Source organism: Telmatherina bonti (genome assembly GCF_933228915.1).
Source record: "Telmatherina bonti genome assembly, chromosome: 14".
Taxonomy (NCBI): domain Eukaryota; kingdom Metazoa; phylum Chordata; class Actinopteri; order Atheriniformes; family Telmatherinidae; genus Telmatherina; species Telmatherina bonti.
In genome coordinates this window covers 25,565,514-25,592,697 of record NC_136612.1, presented here as the reverse complement: position 1 = coordinate 25,592,697, position 27,184 = coordinate 25,565,514, and the positions used below count along the sequence as shown (strand labels likewise).

Sequence of the window (27,184 nt, the reverse complement as noted above, 5' to 3'; positions counted from 1 at the left end):
TCAGTCCCCAGAAGTCTTAATAACCTGAAAGAGTGTGACATTGTAAAGCACCTGGTGTCCGTTGTTCCAGGTGTACAGGACCCTCTCCCTGGGGTTATAGTCCATCATGGAGATGTGGGAGTACTGATTGTGGAAGGGGATGTCTGTGTACTCATAGCTTGATGTGTTGGTGTAGTAAGCAAAGTAGATCTTAGCACCAGCGAGGTGGGAGTTGGTGACATACAGTGTGCCACAAATCATAAAAGACTCTCCAGCACTGCGCTTAGGAAAGCCAGTGTCCCAGGTCTGCAGCACCTCCAAACTCTGAGGCTCCAGCCGGCTGATGACAATGTTCCCAGCATTGGGGATGGTGGTGTAGACAGCCCAAAGGCCATTCTCATCTGCCATCAGGTCGATGTCAGAGGAGCCTCCCCAGGAGTAGGGAAAGGTGTTGTTATAGCCAGCCCCGCTCAGACTGCGCTGCACCAGCACACTTCGAGAACGGAAGTGGTACTTAATGATAATGTTGCTCTGGTACTTGTTGTAGTACAGCGAGCCGTTGTAGACCACATGACCAGTGCCAGCCCAAGGGTGTGGCAGCAAGTGTTGCACAAAATTCTGTCCCTTGATGAAATCATTCATTGTACGGTATTCCAGGACACGGCGCCCCTTGAAGTAACCATCCATGGACCACACCTGTAAAATAAAAAACAAACAGAAAACAGACAAAAAAACAAAAGATAAATAGAACTGAAAAGCGAGGTCAACCTGAAGCAGCTAATGAAAAGATCTTACAGAAGATTATTGATGCATTGCACCTGAAACACGTCTCTACACAAATGCCCTTTGTGATGATGCTTTATTACTGTCAGCAGCAATCCCCGGAGTAAAGTAAAATTGATGTGTGCCTGTGTGTATGTGTGTTTGCATGGTGAATTTATTTATTTAAATAGAATTATGTGCCTTCATGCAGTTGTGCATACATAGATGTGTGTGCAGAACTATTGATCTCTTGCATGTGGGTGAAGATGTTGCCTGTGCTTTGCAGGCAACCACTGCTTGTGCTCCTTGCCCTTTCCAGTTCACATTTACAGAAAATCAATCCATTTAGCAACTCTATCTTTTTCCTCAAGCACTCTCAGCGGATCTCACTGACATCGTGCCTCACTGGCTGCCTCTCCCATCTCATTTCCTCAGCGCTCCTACTGAAGCACAGTTCAGCTTTTAATTGATTCAGTTAAACTGTTGGATTAGATATTTATTTTGTCCTCAACATCTCAATGAGAACTCTGCTAAGATGCAATTTTCTGTCTGATTCTCTCTCCTTAGTCTTTCTTGTTTGTCCTGTACTTGGCTCCTTTTGAGATGTAAGATTAGGCACTGCAGTGAGGGGAGAGGATGGGCTTAGGTGGACTTGTGCAGAAACTAAATCATGGATGCTGCAGATTCTGGAGCAATAAGTGTTTTTTTTTCCATACATACTAAAATTCTATATTATTTGTTCAGTAATCATTCTCAATTATTATTGTAATAATTGATTCAGATCTTGATGTCAGAAAATGACAGAAAGAGTCAAACTTGATCTCAGCAAGTCAGGTGATTAAAAACAAAGATCAGTACATTCAGCCACACAGAAACTGACCTTTTCTGTTTGCAACAGCTATTTAGCTGTCATGATTTATTGTTGTCAGAAGAAAGGCCAAACTCATATCTCCTCTTAAACTTCATTAGCTTTCATTTTCCCCCAATATTCCCTCTTTCCCCACTTCCACCTCCTTCTCATGGCCCTACTGTTCTCCCTTGAGTCTTTTTCCTTCGAGTTCTTACTATATTTTCTAGCCTTACATACTCACATGACATCCAATCATCCAAAGCCATTACTAGTCAAGTCAAGCCAAGCCAAGCCAAGCCAAGCCAAGCCAAGCCAACTTTATTCATAACAGCTACTGGTGAGCAAAGTGCTAAATATTAATATTAATTAACATATTAAAACATAAAACAATAAAACAATGAAATATAAAACCATAAAATATAAAACACTGAAACAAGTAAAAACAATAAAAGCAATAAAAGCAAACTCATTTAGAGTAAAATGCCAGTGAAAATAGCTGGGTCTTAAAAAGGGATTTAAAACTGGACAGTGACGAAGCCTGTCTGACTTGCAGTGGCAAAGACTTCCACAGAAAAGGCCCTGTCCCTTCTGAGCTTCCTCCGCGTTCTCGGGACCTTCAGGAACAGCTGATCTGCTGACCGGAGGACCCGGGAAGGGGAGTACAAATGTAGCAGCTCAGTGAGGTAAGATGGGGCAAGGTCATTTAAAGACTTAAAAAAAAATAAAAGGATTTTAAAATGAATCCTAAAAAGAACAGGCAGCCAGTGCAGTGTGGCTAAAACAGGATAAATGTGCTCTGTCTTACGTGTTCCCATCAGCAGACGTGCTGCAGCTTTTTGTACCAACTGCAGACGGGAAAAACATTTTTGTATGACGCCACAGTAAAGACAATTGCATTAATTAAAAGCGTGAATTACTGTTTCAATATCCTACCACGACAGAATATGTTTAGCCTTTGCCAGTTGCCTCAGCTGGAAAAAGCTAGATTTAACCACTGCACTGATTTACCTGTCTAGATTAAAATCACTGTCCAGTTTTACACCCAGATTTGTGACAGGTTTGCCATATTGTGCAAGAGGGCCCAAATCAGCAGGGGAGGACCAACTAGCACTAGGACTGAAAACCAAAACTTCTGTCTTCTGCTCATTAAAATGAAGAAAATTCAAGACCATCCAGGCTTTGACCTCTTTAAGACACTCTAAAAGTTTTTGTAGGGAATAACAGCCCATATAAAGGGGTACTTAAACCTGACTGTCAGCATAGAGATGGAAAGCACAATTGTGCTTCCCAATGACTGACCCAAGGGGAAGGAGGTATAATGAAAAAAGCAGAGGCCCCAGAATGGATCCCTGTGGGACCCCACATGACAAAGGAGCAGAGGATGACTTAATATGGCCCAGTTTAACAGAAAAGGTCCTCTCAGACAGATAGGACATGAACCATTCCAGGTCAGTACCATGAATGCCAACACAATGCTCTAGACGTGTCATCAAAATGGTGTGATCCACTGTATCAAAGGCTCCAATCAGATCCAATAAAACCAGGATCACATGGTCACCAGGATCTGTAGCAAGTAAAAAAAATCATTAAAAATCCTTAGCAAAGCTGACTCTGTCCTATGAAGAGACTTAAAACCAAACTGAAAAACCTCAAAAACATTATTCATTTCTAAAAATGCTTTTATCTGTGCATAAACAATCCTCTCTAAGATTTTCCAAATAAAAGGAAGCTAGGGAATTGGTTGGAAATTACACAGAAGATTAGGATCAAGCCTCTGTTTTTTGAGCAATGGTTGGACTATAGCATGTTTAAAATCTTTAGGAACCAGACCTGAGGACAGGCTGCTGTTAGTAACAGCAAGAACTGATGGTTCTAAAGTGAAAATGATCTTTTTGAATAGTCGTGGTGAGAGAGCAAATGTTGGGGAACCTGAGGGCTTTAGATGCCCAACAATCTCACAAAGAAAAGTGATACTGATCCATTCTAATTTTGCATTTCAATGCCGAGTCCAGAGCAACTTGAACACTCTTGGTAATTACCCTGGTGATTAATAAAAAAAAACCCAACTTTAGACCAAACAACCCATTCAAGTCTCCTCTGATGATGAAGTAATTAATCAGCTGGAGTTTGTAAGACAGGGAGGAGGAAGAGAGATGCAATCCATCAGTGACTCAGCTTTGCATTCCCAATTCTGTCAGTATCTTTCCTCTTCTAGAGCTCAGAAGTCCTACTCAGACAAAGCAGTCAATCAGTCACTGACGTGCCATGACAGCAGTGTTGTGAGGGATATTCTTTTTCATTGAGCAGCTGATAGAATTCAGTCGACTTTGTTTATCTTCTATGCTTCTTGAGCTTTAAAGTGAACTGGGAAAGATCGAAAGACTCACTCTGTTGTCTGAGCTTGGTATCATGGTATCTGTCATCCACGAGCCGAACCTTGACCCCGATGCACGTACTGTAATGGGATTACTGACACCAGTGAGCTTTCCACAGCCTGCGGACAAAGAAGCAGAAGAGAATATATGATAGACTGCATATAAAGTGCTCTGCCAGTTTAAAAAAAAAAAAAAATTGTTTTCTGCAACCACTTTTACATTTTGAAACTTGAGCAGTTTTACTACTTACTTTCAAAAGTAGTTGCCATAAAACTAGATAATATCCTGCCGCATTTGCTTTGTGCCAGCTGCAGTGTGTCTGCTTCTCTGCTACTTTCTATGCTCATGTACTGATTATTACATTTAATGATAAAGGTTTTCTTTAGAGATGTCCAATATTATCAACAGATATCAGCATTAAAATGCAAAATTGGAAATGATCAGTGTAGCTTTTCTTGTTTGTTTTTAATGAAAATTCATACACAACATGCACATATTATATACCAAACTCTTCAGTTCAGTCTTTATATTTATTGGTATTTGATTTTTTATATTTAATACTTGAGCAAGGAATATTGTGAATTGTAATCACGTTTCATTTGCTCAAAGCTTAAACTGTAGGCAGCATAAATGAATGACTAGTAAAAAGTAGCGTATACACCCTCCTGAAAAATACGTGCTTATCCTGCTTCCGTACTTTTGTTTATACAATTTACAGTTTACAATTTCTTCCTCTTTTCTTTCCCCACATTTAATTGCTGAACTGCTGTAATAACATTTGATTAAAAAAAAAAAAAAAATAGTCTTAACTTTAAACAGCACTAATTCCATCATATTTCATACCTAATTTCTGCATGCAGGAGTGAAGCCTGGTCTCCAGTAGCAGAACTCTCTGGCGCAGCTCCTCATAGTCATAAGCTCCCATCTCCTCTTGGATGGCCATAAGAACCAGCGATAGATTCCTCACCTCCTCCCGAAGACGCAGGATCATCTTGGCATCAGCCTTGTACTGTTCCAGCACTGGCAGCAGGGGGAGCACCTGGCTCATCTTCTCTTTTAGCTCCTACGATTGATATGTTAGAGGAGGAAACATGGTGAAGAAGAAGAATGGTGAATAATGAGGATGGAAGATGAGGTTGCTAGAGCAAGTCATTAAAGCAGGTTCCACAATGGTTGATCTTGTCATTTCACCTTTAGCTGCGAACTAAGTCAAGAACTTTTTTCATTTATTTGATGAAATTTCGTGAGTGTATTTACGAACGGGTGAATTTATGGAAAATTAATTACATTTTTTCATAACAATTATATTTTAGTTTCCTAATATTAATGTGCTAGATTTTCTTTTAAATTCCCTGTTATGCCGTGCAATATTTTCTTTTCCTTTTAAACTAAAATAAAACATTTTCTTGGATTCATTTTCATTAAAAAATCATTGTGTGAAATAAACTAGTGGATACTCTTGTGCTCCTTTCCCTGTCATATGTCAAAGATGCTTGAATTTGATCCTAAATGAAATGACTAATGATGAGAGGAAAAGAACAATGTGTCTGTATGTAGAATATGAAGCAGCATGGGAGCAACACTGAATGGCTCAGTAGAGAAATAGGTGTATCAATAAAGGCCGCCACAGGAGGGGCTGTTTCCTCCTTGTTAGGATTTATCGTAAATCTGGTGATGGAGCAGCTCTCAGCCCCATGGCGCCACATCATAAATCTAATTTTCACTTTTTCAAGCTGTGAAAATTCTCTCTCGTTAATCTCCCACACTCTGCCATTGGCAACTTTAAGCTCTGCACATACATCAGGGGAACCTGCTCTGGTCAAATTCTGCTTCTCTGTTTTGAAAAATAAGAATAAAATGTTAGATGTGCACTTCGATAAAGGCAGCGATATAATACACTCCACTGCACAGTCTGATCTTCTGAAGCTTTACTGGGGAATTGACTAATTTCAAAGACGTCTTCATTTCCTTAACTGCATTGAGTTCCATAAAACACTGAAAGCAAAACATGGCCATTCAAGCTTGTCTCATCGCTGGAACATGAGCCCTGTGGCAAAGCACACTTAGCATTTATCAGGGCATCTTTTAATCAAACTATTTTATGGCCCATCTAATATCTGCATGAGTGTGAGAAATGTTAAGGAAGCCTTGGCGAGACAGCCTACCGACAGGAAGACAAAAAGGCTCACTGATAATGGCAGCTAAGCCTTTGCTGCTACAAAGATAAGGCAGAGATAAATGTGAATATACGTATGCACCTGTTATCTCAACGCAGATGCCAGAATGTTAAGTATATAGAGTCCTAGAAGAAGCAGAGTGCAGAAAGTAAACTAGAATTTAAATAAACTTCTTGGTCTTTAATAATTCAGGAGTATGTGAATCCACTTAGATTAGCCTACCTTGGTACATGACCCAATAACTCAGATATAGTATTGCAATTGAGTTTATGCATCAATGTTTATAAGGCAGTTTATCAAAAGCCATACAAGGTTTATTGTCTGTGAAGACCCAACGAGATTGCATTACATCTGGCAACATTTGGCAATCAATTTCACATCAGCAGTATCTGCATGCGCTTGACAATTAGTATATACGCTCTAGTGTGCAGAAGGTGACACACAACCAATTACCTGAAAGCCCTTTGGATTGAGGCTGCGGGGATTTTCAGAGACCACCTTCAGCTTTCCATCCACCACTTTCATTATGCTCTCTGTGTTCCTTACATATTGTAGATCTCTGTAGGTCCGCAGGTCCAGCACCTCCATTGACTGGCTAATGTTCTGCACCTGTCACATGGAAAAACAACACACAGCAATTCATTGTTAATTCTAATATTAAATCTTAAAGATTTTAGTTTATATTTATAGTGTCTAGTCATATTATTTAAGAACAAATGCAAGTTTCCTTTCCATGCTTGTTATTGTAGATCCGTCAACTGGAAAAGCCTGATTCTCACCATTCTTAATCACTGAGTGGTTTTTGTTATGGATCACAAGATGTTCAAGCTTCATACATTTCTCGCTCTTCCATGTTTTTTTTTTTTCCAAACATAAAACTCAGTGCCCTCACTTGGAGGTGTGTTTGTTACTCCTGGTGTTTGTCCTTCACTTTACACTTAACTGCCAGCTGCAATTAGTTGCAGCTCCCCAGAGATAACCAGCTACAGGAAAAAGAAAAAAAAGATGATTGGATTCAAGGCATTGTAGTTCCTGCGTGGCTATATTTCAATTCATATGATTTTCTTTTTTGATACCCACACAAATTTTTTAAATTGGAATGTGTCTTCATGTTGCACTAAAAGGCAATCGTGCAGGTTGTTGTGTGTCTCTTATTTTCTGCTTTGTACACAGAGGGATCAGCAAAAGAAGCCCTGGTTAAGTGATCTGCAGCAGCACTCAGGGTACCAAAATATAACCTTAAAATTCAACCACTGTAGAAATAACTTGATTGATCCAACATCAATTCACATCCATATTTGTGTGGAGCAGCTTGTAAACAAAAATGCAGAACATTCCTAAGAATAAACAGTTAATAGGCTGTATTAGTATGGAGAAAATGATAAAAGGAATTGCACTGCAAAGGGAATAACAGCTTGGAAAAGCAGCAAGATTTCAAAGCAAAAAGTAAGAAACTACAATCATGTGATGCCTCAATGTACATTTGGTTTTCTAGACATTTTATTGGATAGCAAAGAAAACCCAAATGTCTTTGTTAAACATCAATCATCTTCTAACAGGTTTTAGCAATGCTATTCCTGCAGCAGCTGTATTTTACTTTGTGACTGTGAAACTAGCGGATGGAAAAAAGCAAAACTTAAGAGACTTGATGAAAGATTGATAAAAGCGACAGAGGATGACGAAACTGACAGAAATGGAATTTCATTTTATTGGTGAGGAACTCTTTGGTGCTGCTTCTTCATAATAACCTCTCCGTTCACATCATTTCTACCCTTTCCTTAGCAACCTATACACTGCACTCATTGGGTGTGTCTCAGTTGCACAAAGAAACGAATAACATAAAATTTTTTACATATGATTCCCGAGATGTACCACATTAAGAAAGTAAGTCATTGTGACCTTATTGGAAATTGCTCAGCAATCCATCTGGCTAAATTGCACCCCCAAGATCCCTTGTACCCTTATATGTGAACAATAAGCAGAATGGGCTGAAGGACCCATATATCTCTGTCATTCAAGAAAACTGAATCCATAATTAAAGCTGATCAGGCAATTTAACACGGAGCAACCTATCCGTTAAAACAGCTGCATCATGTTGAAAGTTGATGAAAAATCTGTAAGTTGGGGCTTGGCTTGAGCTTTTCTACCTGGTTGCATAAATTATAGAGGACAATTGCATCTTCTGCATCTCTCCCTTCCTGACAAGTGGATGGCAGTCAAACATTTTTCAATCTCAGTTAGTTAAAGAAAAAAAAAAAAAGGTTTTCTGAGATTATAACACAGTTAATAAACATACTTTGATATTAACAGTATTCTTTTGAATTCAACCAAGAGTAATTGTGTCATAACTTTGATAATTATTTGTTCTATATAGCCCTGCAATGGACTGGTGAGCTGTCCAGGGTGTACCCTGCTTTCTGACTGCTGGGATGGGCTACAGCTTCCCGGTGACCCTTAATTGGACTAAGCGGTTGGGATAATGTATGAATGAATGAATGTACTATGTGAGCAGGTCCAAACTTTAGATGTTTTATTGACTGAAATTTGGAAACACCACATTGTTTGGAATTATATATATATATATATATATATATATATATATATATATATATATATATATATATATATATATATATATATATATATATATATATAATATATATAAATATATATAAATAAACTTGAAATATTCTTTTAAAAGAAGTTTTTTTCTTTCTTGGAAATTAAATGATCTTGGACACATGGAGAAACATGGAGACATTCAGACAAACAAATTAAGATGCAGAAATGACTCTCAAAATGAGCATTTCGTTTGTTGGTCCAGGTGTACTACAGAATAAGCACTGTACCTAAAAAAAATGATACACTTTTGCACGTTCTTGTCAGTAACTTTAAAATAACAATGCTGAACCCCTAACAATAAATCTCCATGTTCTGGTACAGCAATATATACACTGGAAACAACCAGAATAATTACAGATTTCCTACGTTGCATGCATTTGGACTTTGTTAGGAAGTCAAACTACAAGGGCAAAACCTGAGAAAAGGCAAAATGACAACAGATAAGATGTGAATCCAGATTTTGTATCTCGAAGTCTGCTGTGCAGCCCACACTTTCAGTTGTTATCATGAATTCAGGATATCTGTTGTCTTGTTCCCCAAGGACATTAAAAGTACATTTCTATAGAATTACTTACTAGTTTTTATTTTTACACTTTTAGTGTATCAATATTGCATAGTTGTCAAAGATAACAGGGACCCAGTACAATTACTTCGATTTATACAATCTATAGCATGAATAAAATTAAATATAATGAACCTCACGAAGGAGTGAAAATGCTGCTAGGTAGGTGTTTATTGAATCTCATTTCTCTGAGGATTAAGTTTTGCACGTGTTTAATGTTTGCTTAATGCGGAGCTTATTCATACTTTGACTGCCCACTCTCTTGCTGCATAACCAACCTACTGCTTCACACACCCCCTCAGCTTCTGCACATTGCACCAAACTGTCCAGAAATCCTAGAAACATCAACAAATGTTACATGGCAGTCGTGCATATAGGAGGCTCATGTGCATATGCCCAACTGCCCACGTGAACAGATGACTATTTATACAAAACATGTTCCATCAAAACTCCAGGCACAGAAAAAAAAGCTAAACAAACCCAACTTTCAAATATCACAGTTTGACGGTCTTTTCTCCACCAAATGCTGCACTTGCCTACACCCTGACAACCCACTCAATTAGCTCATGTCCAGCCCACAGCTTTCTACACCCAGCTTGTCTCCCACAAGCACCATGAACTGGTCATTAAATACTTGATAACAAAATATTCTCCTCTTCCATTTCAACGTGTATTTACTGCAGTACATTTATGAGGGGAAAAAAATGTTCAAGGATGAAACATTGCAGTGGCCTTGAATCCAAACAAGAGCTGTGTCACCAAGGGTTCTTATTCATTTCTTTCCTCACCGTTCCACATTTCAAGTCAGTTGTATGTGTATCTGCTTCATTTCCAATGTGATGACTCATTTAACATCAAGTGTGGCTTTTTTCCTCTGTATGGCCAACACGCAGTTTTTCATTTTATCTAATCTTAACTCAGTCAGTCAGTCAGTCAGTCAGTCAGAGAGGCCAAAGGGTGGTATAATATTCAGAAGTCTGTTGAAGCGTCTTTCACAGCCACCCTTTAAATTCAGCTCCGCTTAATATTGAATTTTTTTTTTTTTAAATGTTTTTTTTTACTTTCTGGAGACCAAAATAAATGCTTTGAATGAAGCTACTTTGTATTCACTGAACAGAGGGCAGTTTTGACATTGTTACCCTTGACTTTCTATGCAAAGGAGTGCTTTTGTGGATCCACATCACTTAAATAAGTCTTCCACATACTCAAATGAGAATGTCTTGATGGGCAGTGATCCATTATGTGCACATACAAAGAGACTCTTGTCGTCTTTTGACTTTTGGCTTTTACTTGTGTGCAGGTCAAACAGCGCTGACCCCAGGTGTTCTCATTAAGCATTACACATGAGCAAGAATGGACTGTGTGCAGAGGACACATATTATCATAGGCACTCACACAGCAATCAATTACAGTGCAGTGAATAAATCATATATTGGAAAATTTCAATAATATATATTTATTTCTGTTAACTTTTTGAAAATTTGCCTCTGAGGATGAAGATAAGTAATCTAGTGAGAGTGATTTTTCTGTTCATTAATAATAATAACATGTTTGAAACAACACATACAGGAGATATATATTACAGTCCTCATCAAATCAGAAGTTGTATGCGTTTCTAACATCACAGTTTTTGTGCTTTGTTACTATACTACTATTCCACCAATTCTCCATGTGGACATTTTTATTCTGTAAAACTGGAAACACTTCCCTTATCTATTATTTTTCGAGCATACACAAAAAAACTGGGAAAAATATGAATAAAGCACTGTGTTGTTGCAATGATTTATTAAGATTGTTTCTGGGCCAAAACAGGCTTTTTTCTTTGTTGGAATATGGTTTTTGTAAAGTGTGTGTAAAATTTTTGTTTGTATAAGCATCTACTGCCTGAAACTTCAAATAGTGTGAATACAATATGTGAAGTTAAGTGTCTTGTAAAGCTATCAGGGCCTTAGTGCTTATTTTGCATATCGGTTTACCTCCACATTTCCTCACTGGACCACATCAGTGTCAGCGCTTTCCCTTCTGTCCTTCCTGTTTGTATTCCCTCCTTTCTCCTGCTTTGTAAACTTACTCTTTCACTAATACTGATTTTGATCATCCAACAGTAACTCTGCTTGATGGCGGTGTAGAGATAAAAATGCGGTTAATCATGACCCATCAAACACTGCTGAGCTATTAAAGACAGTTTCTCAAGCTCCTATTTTTTAATGTCTAAAGATAGCGTGGAACAAATGAAAAGGTGTATGTGTATTGGCTACAGATCTGGAGAGTCAACAAGCTACTGTTGTTGTAGCTTGTGAATAGAGATCCTTTCCAACCTACTCTCTAACCTTGGATTTATCTGCCCGAGAAGGAGCAAGAAACAAGCAGGATATTAAATTTGCATATAGTGCCCTGTAGGTCAATAACCCTCCGCTGCATACAAATAATATATTGATTTTTTTTTTCTGGAAACAGTACATCATGTATGACATGTATCACATGTTTTTCTTTATCTTACATGATAAGATACATGATCTTACATGATAAGGACACAGAAACAGGAATTAGATAACCCATTGCACAGAATGAAAGCACAGTGAGCCTTGACGTGTCTGACTGTCTGCTGCCATCTATAAGTATCGCTGCAAAGGATATTCCATCCATATTTTTATTTGTAAAAAACAATTTTCCTAATGTTCATCTAATGAGTTCATTGTTTTATAGAGAACATTAAAAACTAAGGCTCATTTGATCCAATTTCATGGATAAATTTGGAAGTAATTTCTGTTTCAGAGTCAGTCAATTATTTTAGTTTCAGAAATTCTCAAAAACTTCAGAAACTTGCAAATGGTATTATGCTCATCTACACGACTATTCAGTTATGGGGCAAAGCAAATGTGTGTGTCAGACGGTGTCAGACACAGTGTGTGGCCGTTTGTGGGTCTGTGTGGGTAACAGTCAAGTCTCAGAATGAGTGTGCTATTGACAGCTGTCACCTTCTCCATGAGCTGGCGGAGCTGCCTGCTGCGTGGGTCTCGGTTACACATGTTCTGGGCTGGTGCAACCACGGTACAGATACACTTTCCATCTGCGTCCTGTGCTGAGCTGTAGATCTGCCAGCCTTCTTCTGGACTAGGGTAAAGAGCCTGCAGAAAAACAGAGACGAGTATTAACACCAAGCACAGAAAACGGTTGTTTCACTTGGTGGCTGTTTAGCAATGCTGCCACCAAGCAGGCTTTTCAAAATATAAACACAATATATTTCATCTGTTAGCTCACATCAGCACATGTCCAGAAAATTTTCATCCTTACAAAACTTTTCCAAGATAATGAATTTACTCAATAAAGGGTTGTAGAAAATGTTCTCAGGAAAAAAAAAAAAAAAGACTCTTTGATTAATTCCATATTGTGATTAGATGTGTTTATTTGCTGCAAAGGATATTTCATCCATATGTCACTGTAAGAACCAGTGAACATTTTCATTTTGAAAAACAGGTCAAAAATAACCTCCACAGGAAAAAAAGGAAACAAAATAAAGTGGCAACTGATACCTCCCATGAACTCAAAGTCCCTTGTAGTGTCATTTTAACATTACCTGGAGAGCAACAGAGTGAAAGTGAAGTGAGAGTGACAGAGGTGATGCTTGCTACAGTTAAGACAAGAGAGGGAAAAGATTGGGGCTAAAGCAGTTATGCAGAAGATAAAGGACAGGGGAAAAAAACAGAAATAGGTATAGATTGAGATAAGAGAACCATGTTGGCAGAATTTACACAATAGGATAGAAAATACAATCACACAACTGTGTTAGAGATGGGAGCTGGTGGAAGGACAGGACAAATGGAAGAAAAGGGGAGGATTAGAAAACAAGAAAAAAAAAAGACAGATGGTTTAGGCCTGGCAGCATGAAAGCTTAGCATTTAATAAGTTTGGACAGAGAGAGGAAACGGAGCTGTTCAGGATCGATAATGCAGCCCCTCACCAGTGGAAGAGGGTTGAGGCTAAAAGGATAGATGTCTCTCTCTGACTAATCCAATCAGCTGTAGTGCTGCATGCTTGCAAGCAAACGCTCACATGAAGTATGCAGCTTACTCTAAACTTGGACGTGTTGATCATTCATTCACACTGAACATTGTTACACCATCACAAATGAAGCAAAACGTAATGAGAGAAGAGACAACCATTTTATTGATGAAATTAAAGACCCATTTGAATTAGTGGAAGAAAAGAAAAAGCTGATAAAAGCCCACAGTTGTTCCGTGCCTCACCCCTATTTTCCTTTGGGGAGCGTTGAGCTGTGTTCTCGTCTCATCAGGTTTGGGGATCAGATTAAAATATCTTGGGGACAGGGGGGCTGTGTGATTCGAGTGTAAAGTAGCAACCACCCTGCAAGCCAGTGAGTTCTCTGTCACATCTTGTAACTCCTGCCAATTCTGGGGAACTCTACCGCACTCCACCCACTCTTTCCTTTCTTTTCACTCTTACTCTCACCATCTTTCCTTTTTCCTCCTTCATCCTCTCAGTAGTCAACCTTCAATATCTATATCTATATCTATATCTATATCTATATCTATATATCTATATAGATATATCTATATAGATATATAGATATATAGATATATCCATATCTATCTATATATCCACATATATCTAAATCTATCTATCTATCTATCTATCTATCTATCTATCTATCTATCTATCTATCTATCTATCTATCTATCTATCTATCTATCTATCTCTCTCTCTCTCTCTCTCTCTATATATATATATATATATATATATATACACCTACGAGAACAATAGCAAGAGGAATACAGAAATGCACATATTTTATCACTTTCATTATATCCAATACATATTAAATAGACTTGTGGCATTTCAAATAAATGCTTTAAAATGTAATTAAACTTAGTAAGTAGTAATATTCTAATCATGCAGTGGTATATACATGCATTAGTGATATTTTAGAGTGACTGTCGGCTGTTTATGAAAATAAATCATCACTTTTGGCACAAAGGCTAAAATCTCATCCCAGTGTTTCTTATTGTTGATGCATATTTGTGAGTCATTGCGTAGTCTTACAACAACTTTTGTTTTTGTCAGTCAGAATCCTTCTTGTCATTATTGTCCCTCCTAAGAGACAATCACACAGCAGAAATATGTTAGGTGAAGGAACAACAGGGGTCTACAGCAGAGCTGAAGTTTAGACAAGATGAGACGCAGTCTCTCAAAACAGAATCTCTTCCTATTTCTTCCAGTTGTTACTGATACTTTTTTTGTTTTAACTGCTGGTGCCTGGGGAGTAGAGGGGGAACTTTTTTCATTGTGCATGATTCTCTACATGCATCTTACTCATTCTCCAGAGGTCAGATTCTCTGTAGCAAATGAATATGCTTTTATATATTTGTTGGGTTCAAAGTCTTAAAAACTGAGAAACTGTGAAATCCACGGCCTGTCTTGGATGAATTGTAATTAAATTATCCAGAATGTCTATCATAAAATCCTTTTTGAGTTTATGATTAAACTCAGTATGCAGACTATAACACTGAACACATTTCTTTAAATGTGCTGCAAAATATTTCAGACATCTGTGTATCTTTAACAGAGAAAGAAGTGGGTTTAGATAAACATGAAACTAAACAAGAGCAAATGCTATGTCTTGCTTTTATTAAAATAATGGTGTAGTAACAGAATGCAACCCATATTTTGCAAGGTGAAGCACACTTTCCCATGTTCCAAACCTGACAAGCACTAACAGCATAAACTTAATTTATATCTATGCATAAGAAATAAAATGAATTGATATGCCCTTTGCCAATATGTTCCAGGGAAAATATTTGAACCCCAAGTTTTTCCTTGTGGCGAGACAGTGCAGCGCAGCAGTGCTTTTTCCTTGTCCCTTTAAGTGTATTCAGCCCAGTGTTACAAAAAAAGGAAAAACACAAACCTGTCCACTAGTCGAGCATTTAGTGGTATTACAGCAATCTATGATAATAAATTGCGGAATGGTTATGCATCTCTAGGTTGTTATTTGTTTTATTCATATGATATAATGAGAATTACAATGCATAAGTATTAAATGTGCATGCTGTAACCATAGAGATCTTTGCAATTCTTGATGGCAGAAGAATGTGCCATGTTACCTAATAGTTTACCTTTTTGGTATTTTACACAGCTTACAGATGGAATGTAAGTTATGAATAATATAACCTATATATACTTTTGATCCTCAGCAGGAAAAAGGTGAAGACAGAAATGAGGCCCTGTCCCAAGTGGAGGAGTTAAAGCATGAGGGAAGGATGGAACATGTGGTCAACAGGTGGATTTTACTGCAGTGGTCTGTTGTGGTGAAGGAAGAGCTGGGCCTCGATCTACCGGTTTATCTGTGTTCCTACCCTCACCTATGGTCTCGAGGTGTGGGTAGTGACCAGAAGTACAAGACTGCGAATACAATTGGATGAAATTTCTTTCATCCACAGGATGGCCAGGCTTTTCCTTTATGGATTAGGGTGAGAAGCACGGTCATCCAGGAGTGGCTCAGAGTAGCTGCTGCTCCTCCACATCGAGAGGAGCCAGATGAGGTGGCTCGGGCATCAACTTAGGATGCCTCCCTGTGTTCCAGGCACATCCCTCTGGGAGGAGACCCAGGACACATTGCATGGAATACATCTCTCGACTGGTCGGGGAATGTCTTGGGATCCCCAGGACAAGCTGGCAAATGGAGCAGAGGAAAGGGAAGTCTAGGCTTCCCTGCAATTTCGGATGAGTGGCAGAAAACTTGAATGGATGGATGGAAGGGCTATAGTTATTTAAACAACTATGATTGTTTAAGATGAGAATGAGAGAAGGATAAAATGCCATCCGTAAATACAGAGCCTCCATAAATTTACTGAATTAAGGTTAAGTGTGTTCACATCTGTTTAGTCTTTTTTCCTTCATGCCTGTAGTAGACATGTAATGTATACATGTCAGATGTATACATGCACGAATAGCAGCCATAATGTAAGTGACTTCCATGTACTGTTGCTGTTTTTGTGCTCAATTATGCATGCATATTGTCATGAATTAAAAATGCAGCAACACTACTGATCAATAACCAAGGGGATTTCTTTGAAAATTCCAGAAGCTTTTAATGTATGTTTCGAACACAACTATAATACTTGTAATGTTTTTACAAATCGATGCTTTAATACTGATTTCTATAAGTTAGTGGATTTTGAAGCACAACAGCACAATGTATCCTCATTGCAGATGGTAACCTGCTGTGTTAACAGGCTGAGGTTAGTCACACAAGCCGCAGAAACCGCTGATGTTACTCATGTATGCATCCTTCAGTAAAATCATATACCCATACATGTGGGGGTTGTCTGCCTACACCAGATATTCCTTTGTGGTTAAAAGGAACCGAGTGAATGGATGCATCAATGGTGTGCATCAATTTTTTATATGCCTATCAGCTTCAAAGAGCACCACAGTTTGTGTCACTGGCCTTTCTTTTGAGACCTATGCTACAGTTTACAACTTAAAAAACATCAACATAGTAATAACTGGAAGCATGCCAGCTTCCTTGTTGTATGTTTCTTGCTTGCTAGTTCATTTAAAGTCATGATGTGCTCTTCCTGCTTCTGCCCAGCTATCTTCACAGCAACACATCTTATCCACTCTTCATTAATGTTTCATAAATGCTGGGTTGAAATTAAGAGCTTATTTGAATCAGTTCCAATTTCATTACCACCCACCTATCCATTCTGCTCCAACTTTCCCATTCTCATCATAGTGGCAGTTAGAAAGCAGGGGGGAATGGTGGAAGTAATTCTTAAATGCAAATATACCCTGTCCTTTTATGGTTTGTCGCTTACTGCAAGCAGATCTTTATATCAAATCCCATAACTAAATGATCGCTTAATGTACAAATACAAATTATCTGGAACCCATCTGATGATGCAAAAACGAAATCTCCAATATATGACGTTGATCAGAATAGTGTTCAATATATGCAGCATGAACAGTCGTGAATAATGCTTGCTAACTTATTCCAAACTGTGCGTTAAATGGTAATAACATAGCAAATATAACTTATGGTGTCATTATCATGTATTTTCTGATGACCATGACGTCATCAGCTTTGAGGGCAATTATTTCCATCCAAGACACAGACAAAAATTTTAGCAGAGAGGAGGCGTTTAGTTCACTGTCCCAGAAATCCATCTATCAGATGTGAGGGATGACATAGAATTTCTGAGTGCTGGATTTGAGGCTGTCTTATAGCTGCTTTCCAAAGTCCATTAAAGAAGACAGCAGTGATGAAAACAACAGAAAAGTGCTGAGAAATAGAAAAATAAAAAATCTATTTGGCTTGCAAGCTGAAATTACAATTTTTCTTAAGGATTTCTGGTTTGTCCCTTTAGGGGTTCCCTTTTAGGTTTCACATTTGACAGCCTGTGTGTATGAAAGGCTCCCATGTTCCCCAGAGAAAACTAAAAAAAAAGGAGAAGTTACTGACATATTCATAGGCAGAATCGGATCAGTTGTGGTTTTAAAAAAAAAAAAAAAAGCTGACAGAGACTAGAGAAGTGGCTCTAATTTCATTTAGCCAAATTCAAATGTTGCCCAGCTCCAGCGCTTAATGGCAACCAAGGGTGAATTTGAGCTGAGTGAGATTTAGAACAGATGCCAGCTTTTCTTTTGTTTCCTGTATGCTGCAGAAAAAAATCCAGTTCCACACAGTCAATAACTTAGAGTATGTATAAAACCTATGTGTAAATATTCGAGGGGGGATTATGAAAACTGACTCTCACCACTATGCGACATCACCTGAGAAGGATTTTCAGAAACAAACCCAGGATCCTTGTTTTGTCAGTGGTTAGTAAAGGTTAGAGGGATAATCCAATTAGACATCTGAGCCGTAGGTATCACTGTCAACTTGCAATATAGACTTCCTCTGACGTTTCAGTAGACTGACCCTGGAGCTGACTGCTGCAAAGCTGGTATAAAATGAGATCATAAATCTGCAGCTCTTTACTTTATGAGCATGACGGGAAGTCTATTATAACTTTCATAAGCAGCAGGCAGAAGGTGCAAATGGCATAAGCATGCACAAGCTCTGAGATATGGAGAAGAGCTGACCATGACACAAGAATGCATTATATCTGAGAGACTGCAGAGGAGGGACAATCTATGAACAAGAGGATTGAGATTAAGTTTTATATATAGAAAGGCTGATTGGGAAGGAGGTCTCAACAGGACAGTCAGAGTCAAGATAAAACTGAACAAACTACTAACTGAAGTATGTAATCAGATGCTTTCTTCATTTCTTTCCTTCATGGCCAGCTTTCTTTATTCATCTTCTATAGCCTCCGTGTATTTTCCTCTCAGAAAAATTGAGAAGCATTCATTTCTCAGTGCTTGTTGGCAGCGAAGCAGATTCAACCCTTTTTGCGGCACAGAACTCTGTTCAATCTATATTATGGCAGAACAATCGGATCTCATTTATCAAATTTTCTGGCTATTGCTGTAATGACTACATATAAATAAACATGCAAATACACACCCACACTCTTTGAATGAACATCAGTCAATCCCCAATGCACAAGCCAGCTGCTGGCTTCTGAAATAAACTCAATGAAGAGTTCCAGTGAGACCCTAGTTTCCTCTGCTTCCAGGGAAAACCGATTACCACAATCAGCACAGCATGGTTGCCAGTCAATAATATAACTCATAAACTCATCATCGCCCACCCCAACCCCCCACACACAGACACACACATACACACACCCTCCTCTTTACTTCCTGCTGTCTTTCATTCTGCCCCACTCCATCACGGCTATGGCTGTCACCCCTATCCACAGCTTCCTTCTCTCTCTCCATCCTCACCTGTTGTGTTCCTCACCAGGCCACACCTGATGAAATAAAATAAAATAAAATAAAATAAAATAAAATAAAATAAAATAAAATAAAATAAAATAAAATAAAATAAAATAAAATAAAATAAAATAAAATAAATGTTAAGCAATTTTTAAATGAGCAGTTATAACTTGATGCTTTCTGGAGCAGGCTGCAAGCACCATGCAAGGTAAAAAGCATTTGGCATCCACTCTGCTGTTACATGTGAACACGACGGCTTTATCTCATCTGCTGCTGAGCAGAACAGGGAGGAGAGAGAGTGTTAGGGCTTGTGTGAGAAAACACTGCATAAACTGTTAAAACACAGTCAGTTTTTCACTGATGCAAATATGGGCTGCAGAATTGTGTGAACTGATAATTAAATAGCTTTTAAATGCTTTGTGGCCAAATTAAGCAGGGTGGGATTATGTTGTCATAATGGCAAGTTACTACATCAAATGCCTAATGCCTGAGTTTCCTTTGTTCAAGAAATGACATAATCAGTTAACATATGAAAACCGTTTATAATTCTTAGACAGCTTTCACTGAGATTCTGACTTTGCACATGGATCCTCATTGGTCCGGTATAAGGGCATACCTGTCAGAGCGTGAACCAAAATAAAATGTTGAAAGCATGCCAATAAACATAAAAGCAAAGTGCACAAATAAAAATCTGCAGCAGTGTTCAAGCTTTAATCCTTGGCTGGGGATCAATCTTAACAATCTGGTTTATGGCACTGCATGGCAGGTGTTACAAAGTTCACTGTTCCACATCCTGGCAGATGCTGGGTGACCCCAATCAAGTCAGAGCCACGACTTTTAGTAACATCCCATTATTTTTATCCTTGCCCCTTTTTCATGTTGAGCATATTTAAGTCACCCTCTTACCTCATAGCTTTCTGTCTTTTCAAGTTTTTTTTTAAAGATCAAAAGGCGTATTACCACACATACGGCACAGATATCCTGCTGTCTTGCCTCTCATGGCAGCATTACGGGAATACAATCACCACATGACTAAGATTCATTCACAACAGACATACAGATTACTTTTGTAGTTATTTAAATAAGGAATTATAATTCTGCAGCAATCTGATTTTATTTCTGTCTGCTGAACATACTGACACAATCAATAGGCATGAATATTACGATAAAGCAAGTTTCTTTTTTCTTTTTTCCCTACTGCAATAGATTTTCTGCAGGCACTTTATCTCAAGCAAGGGTCACTTTTTGGACAATATTTCTGTCATTCTGGGGTCAGAATTGTGAGAAAAGAATATTGTCAGAAATTTTTGCAAAATAATAGATTCAAAATATTATTCAGTGACTTGTAAATGGTTGACAAATCATGTAAGGAAAAAGGTTATTATTTCTTAAATTAACACACGAACACAAGCTACTGGTACACTTCATTAGTTTTTGTTTGTAAAAAGATAAATGAGAGAGTAACTGGCCTGAAAGGTAAGATCAAGGCAAAGATAAGAGCCTGTCAACCCTGATGCTGGCAAGAATAAGTGAAGTACCACAAGAAAGTCTTCTAGTTGATGTTGATTGCGGCAATATGAACAATCCCTACTGCAACCATCGGTGAGCTGATATACAGTACAGCAACAGCGATCCCGGAGATGCTTGGCTGACATGGCATCAATATGGAAAGCAAGGAGGAGGCACCATGGAGGGGGAGATGGAAGTAAAAATAAAGGCAACGCAAAGGGAAGTTAGTCATTTGTCAGGGTACAACCACACATGGATACCAGTTTAGCCAGATGTCCCTGAGGCTCTGGAAACTGCCAAACACAGACTCCAAGCTTTGGCGTCATGACTGAGCAGCAGCTTATTGTCTCTGACAGTTCGATGAGGTAACTGTACCCAGTTCTAGCAAGGGACTTGGAAAATAAGTAATAGTGATAGAAAAAATTTAAGGAAATACAGTTGTAGACCGTGGACATTGACACAAAAATACACACTAAAATATCAAGTACTTACAGTTCATCACAAGCCTATAAACTGTTTAACAAATGTTAAACATAAAATTCATAAAACATAAAATGTCATGCAATGGAAATCAGTTTTTGTCATTCACCAGAGGACATGGCAGTCTCCAAACCAGATCACATGCAGGCTTTAATAAACAATCACATTAAGATACAGGCAGAAGACATCTTAGATAGCATGGAACCAGTAAGAGCTGCATATTTTTACCTTTTCTGTAGAAATTAAACTCCAATCACCAGAAAATGGTTCCTTAATTAGCAACCTCTGTGAATTTCCAGCTAAGTCTGGCATCAAATAGGAAAAAGGGCCGGCATTTCCTTTTATCAAGTGTTGGCCGAAAAGATGTCAACTCCTGTGACATCACCATCTGATGGCAAAGATTTACTACATGTTTGACCTACCTTTTTGTCACAAGTAATCAATCAAATAATACAAACTGCAGTAGAAAAAAACCACAACATTACAAAACACAATTGTCACTGAAACATCTCTAAACAGTCAAAAGGGACTTCCTGTGCCAAAGTGAGAGATTATATTAGTAATTTATTACCTGGCTACAGAAACAATAGAAAGTGGAGAAATACCAAGGGTTCAAGGAGGAGCTGGGGAAAGCCTGGAAAGTGAAGGCAGCAGTAGTGCCCATGATCACCTGCAGAATGTGAGGTAAGAGAACTGATCTGCTGTGGCTGGGACTTCTAAATAGTCACGACATTATAACATATTATTACCCTGCATGTATGAGCTTTGTGGTTGCAGCGAGAATATTTCCAGCATGGATCCATCTCTGCACACAGCTTTTTACAGCAAAGTTTCACTTGATCGGATCCATAACAATGAGACTCTAAAAATAGACCAGCACAAAATCCTGTGTGGTTAAAATGAGCACCTGTGGCTGAAATTAGGAAAAAAATGTCATGTTTCCTCTGTTCTTTATAAATATTAGAACTTGTTTTTATGAAAATGTATATAGTTTTAGAAAAAGTCTTTATTACTTTACCAAGGCTTTATTACTTTATTTTTCAAAGTTATTGAAAATTAATTTATCGTTTAAAAAAGTCAAAATAACAAGCTTTGCTGTTCTTGTATGAATTGCATCTAATGATTACTTAATAAAGATTGCTCACAAAAATAGTTTAATCTCTACAGATTTCAACACATTTCTGTGAGGTACAGAGTCAAAAGCCTGTGTTGACTGTCTCCTCTTTGGAAATTTGGCTGATGACCTGATCTGAAGAACAATAGGCCAGTAAGTGAGGTGGTTACGTGTAGCTGAGGGAGGGGGGACTGCAGGAGAAACTAAGAACCTGGTAATTTGGTTGCTCATTGACTTGGCTCTAGTTGACAGGCACTGGTTGCCTACACATTTTGGGGATTTCAAATTGTATTTTTGTCTTTTAAAGCAATAAACTAAACAGAATGATAATATCGCACCCGGCTGAAAGTCCATGTGCATTCCCATTTTCATTTCACTCTTTCCTTCCTTCACATGAGCAGTTAACTCACTTAAATCGATTTCTATGGCAACGTGCCCAGTCAAGGACATAAACACAGGCAGCACATGCACACACTACTTAAACAGATCAGAATTGTACACAGGCAAACATGGCTTGGGTAAGGCAAGAAAAGTAACATTCTTACAAAATAGTGAAGTAATTTTGTTACTGATATTTTACGTTTACTGTAATGATACTTTACTTTGTTACCCAAAAAAGTAATATAGTGATGTAACGCATTACTTTCGAGGGAAGCCTTGTTTTTGGGTGTGCAATGTGACTTCGCAATTCATGCAATGTTCTTATTATAAAAACAACAAATAAAGTACATTTCAAAGGGGAAAACTCTCATTTTTGGAATCCACCTGAACGTCACAGTGAAACTGGTATGAGAAACACAAAAAACAACTTAAGCCTAATTTCCTTGTCACTGCAGTAGCAGCCAGAAAGTGGAACAGTGCGACCACAGACACCCATGTTACAATTATCATGGCTGGACATTAGAAACGTGCTTCTGAGTTGTCTGTAGGTGGTGGCAGTTACATTTCATCATGTGGAACAGCAAAAATTTGTCACAAGTCATAGTATAAAATGCTTTAAAATATTTCAGATGTACTATATTTTGTCATCTGTTTTCTGATCATTTATTTGATGAAACAACCTAGGAGGACATGTTTTCTCCATTTTCAAGAATATGTCCTCACTGTTCTCAGTTAGGCTTGTTACATGGTTGTGTTGTGGTCCGTCATTGTCTCATAGTTAGAGCTGCTGGTTCAAACCTTTGCTGAGTTGTGTGTATCCATGTGTTTTGGTAATAGGTTGAGTTTCCCCGTGTTATTTGGGAGTTCCTATGTGTCCCTGATGGAATTGTGACTTCATAATCTTTCCCAGGCTTGTAACAACTGAACATTTTATGTGAGCAGTAACTTTTGACAATTATTTCAGTACTTGGATGCAAAATTGTTGGCTTGGCTAAAAGATTTCCTTCTTTCTAAGCTATATTTCCCACAATAAATAATTCACTAAGTTAGCGTTTAAATAAAAAGTGCTTGGAAACCAGCTGCGAAACTTTCAGTAAATCATCAAAAAGCATTTAATAGTAGCATCTAGACTGAAGATGTACAACTTACAACCTAAAACTCTGTAAATAACAGCAAAATAAGGGCCAGGTCTACTATCACTCCATTTATTTATTTTTTTCTTTCTTAATCATTTTTTCCACCAAAGCTGATTTAAAAACACTGTTGATAATTGTTACCTAAATACTTTTACAAACTGACCTCAAATAAGATTTCTTTTTTGTGCTGCATGGCAGGTTAACAAAGCTTATATTTGCGTGACAATCCTTTATAGTAACACAAGCTCCATCTAAAGTGTTCCTTCTGCTCATCAAGAAACATGCTTTTGCACTATCCAGATGTGTACAAGCATCCAGGCCATGTTGTGCTCATTGCCTTTGTTAAGGCACATATAAACTCACTCATGTGTTCTTGGATCAGCTGGTTAGAAGATGGGCACAGTGAGCAAGCGAAGCAGACTTTGAAAATAGCTCTGAGCTGGCAGAGAATGGAGGGCTGTATGCATGGGTGCCAGGGTAGGGAACAGCCATGCATCAGCCACTGGCATGCAAGCACAAGAGTGCCACAAGACCATAGCTAGATTGTCTTTGATTAGAGCTCTAAACAGTTTGTGAGTCATGGCTGCTTCTTAGATCATCACAGGCAAATGTCTCATTAATTGTGATGGGACTTTGAGGCGAGGTTTTACATTAAAGTTTTATTTGCTGTCATTGTTTATGAGGGGGGATTATTCCTGTCTCTAATCGAAACCATTTTCCATCACAACAGTCTGCTATAATGCAATAATTCCCAGCAACATCAAACTGGCTCATCACTTTTAATGAAACTTTGATGAAAGGAACTTCAGTAGGATCATTTTTCCCACAACTGGATGCGCATGAAAATTTCCTCAAAGAACATTATGCAGTAACAGCGATGTGTGATAATTTATTGTATTAAGTCTTTTGAAATGCAAATGATAAAGTTACCAGTAAAGAATCGAGCTTTTAGTGAGTATAAAGACATGAAACATAACAATGCTTTAGTCTCCTTGGGATTCCAAACATAGGGCAGAAAAAAGAATAATTATTTTGGCCAGAGCACACAGTGTTTTATATGCTCATGAAGTTTAGTCTAAAGATAATTTCATTTTATTGTTGCACCCCCCCAAAAAAATCCTGCTGGGACAGCTTGACAAGATAAGACAGAATGTGTCAAGCATTGACATTTTCACAAAGATAACAGCAGGATGTCTTAATCTTTAAATCAGACAGCTTGATACATTTTAGTTATATCAAAGAGACATAAAAACGGTAGGATGAGATAAATTACAAAAACTCCTGATCAAATTGTCGGACCTTTGCCCCTGGGACAAAATGCCTTGACAGCATGGGAGTATATCTGAACACACACAAATGCTTGCACACAAATGTACACGAATTCATGCATAAACACTTATCCAGATGGTCATACACCTCTTGGGATATTTGATTTCTGTCATTTCAATAGAGCGGGGGAATTGCTTAAGCATTGAGATACTTTGAAAAATGCTCATGATTCAGGATAAAATACTCAGTACCTGCAGATTAAACCATTTAGATCTTAATATCTTACTGATTTTTCCAAGAGAAGTTTCTATATGTATGGTTTCTTTCATCAGCAAAATGAAAAAAACAAAAAAAAAAAAAAAAAAAGGAAGATTTTACAACAAACAAAGGAGGGAAGGGAGAGTAGAGTGAAGACTGTAAAACTGTAATCTCCATCACCCCTAAATATGAACACCAGTCTTCTCACCCTGGAGGTGACTGACAGATATGATCAGACTGAACATCATTCAGGATTGTTCTCTACTTCTCATCACCATCACTCTGGCAAAAATAAATTACAGTTTACCACTGATGTCCAAGTGCCATCCCTCACAACTACACCACTATATTTCAGCATCATTGTGCTTGTGCATCATTCATGCCTGGTTGAAACATTGCTCTCACATGCATATCTAGCTCCATCATGTCTCTTTTTTTGATGGTGTAACCTTTGAGACAGATTCATGGAGTCCCACTTTCATATGCACTCTTTCCTTTGAAATGCCTCTGTTAAACATACTAGCACAATACACCTCATTTGTTCCATTTCTTCACTTTGTTTGTCATGCTGCTGTGTCCCTCTTGTTCATCTGTATCGTTCTTTCTGTCATTATTTCATTAATCCAAACATACTAGAATAAAAACAATCCAAGAACACTTGGAAACAAAGCAGATTCCAGTTGGTCATACTTACGCTTACAATCCTCTCTGAAGTACCCCCTCTGGAGATAGTGGTCCCATTGAGCCCCACCAGAGAGGGCAGAGTCTGAGACATCCAGTTGGTCACCATGGCCATGGTGCTGAGGACTGCCCCAATCTTAAGCATGGGAACGCTCATGTTTTCTTCCTGCGGGGCCCAACAGCCAGCCTTGCCCTGCCCTAGCCTAGACCTCCACTCCAGTTGCCCCCCCCGTCCCCCCCGCCCTTCCAGACAGCCCGGGCAGGGAAACAAGCCACTCAGCTTCTGCTTCAGCCCCAGCAGCAGATGGTCTAGCACAGGTAAAGCACAGCTACCAGATTAGCAAACCCTTGGCTCGGTCAAAGGGATGGGCAAAGACCAGTTAAAGAAGAGCAGCTCACATCCAGGAGCATCACACTGAGAGCCTTCCCTCTCAGAGTGACTGTCTCAGCTTCACCCCATTCCTCCCTCCCACTTCCTCTCTCTCCCGCCTCTCTTCTTCAAGATGCAAGGCTGCGCATTGGCTACCTCTCTGTCTCATCCCCTCCCTATCAGGCTCTGCTCAGTTTTTGCCAGCCTTGTTTTGTATGCATGTATCCAGTCTTTTCCCTCCCTTCTATTTCTCTGACATTTGGTTGTTTTTTATGACTCACATCTTGATGTCCGTCTGTCTGTGTGTGTGTGTGTGTGTGTGTGTGTTTGTGCACATTTGTTTGTTTGTTTTCAAGGAGATCCGAAAGAAGCTGATTCCAGAGTGCTGATTTGTTCTCTATGTTATGTGACATGCAAGTGCCCGGGGCACCTGAGTGCCATCTTTTGCACAGTCTGTCCAGCAGTCTCACTGCGCTGTCAGCATAGAGTAGAGGACTGATAATATGTTGGGATAGATGTGACGGATGGTCAGGGTCTTGTTAGTGGACATGGGCAGCTGGTTTGGCAGGGCACAGACATGGAAAAGATCCAGTTTCTCCTACCCACTGCTGCTTCTGATAGCTCATCTATGATTCTGCTTCAATACAAAGGTTTGTTTGACCTGTAGCTTGCACTGTCACTGCCTGACCTATAAGTGTATCTCCATCCATTCATTTTCTATAATGTCTTTATCATGTCATAATTGTATTATATTGTCATTTACAGTTAAATATCATATAGATATTCACTGTACTGACTGTAAATAAGTGTGTTAAA

The 27,184-nt window shown here is 38.6% G+C and overlaps 1 protein-coding gene across 2 annotated transcripts; it reads right to left on the bottom strand.

Moving 5' to 3' along the window:
- olfm2a (olfactomedin 2a) lies at nt 1–26,155 on the bottom strand (the record flags this gene model as incomplete). 2 transcript variants are annotated; one of them, XM_079253633.1, is made up of 6 exons in its annotated part: nt 1–675; nt 3,979–4,085; nt 4,810–5,029; nt 6,597–6,752; nt 12,306–12,455; nt 26,012–26,155. In XM_079253633.1, the coding sequence occupies 6 exons, from the start codon at nt 26,153–26,155 to the stop codon at nt 1–3; spliced, it is 1,452 nt and encodes a 483-aa protein (XP_079109759.1). The 2 variants fall into 2 exon arrangements, with proteins under 2 accessions (XP_079109759.1, XP_079109760.1); XM_079253634.1 differs by having other exon boundaries at nt 26,018–26,155.
- Nucleotides 26,156–27,184: the final 1,029 nt, after the last annotated feature.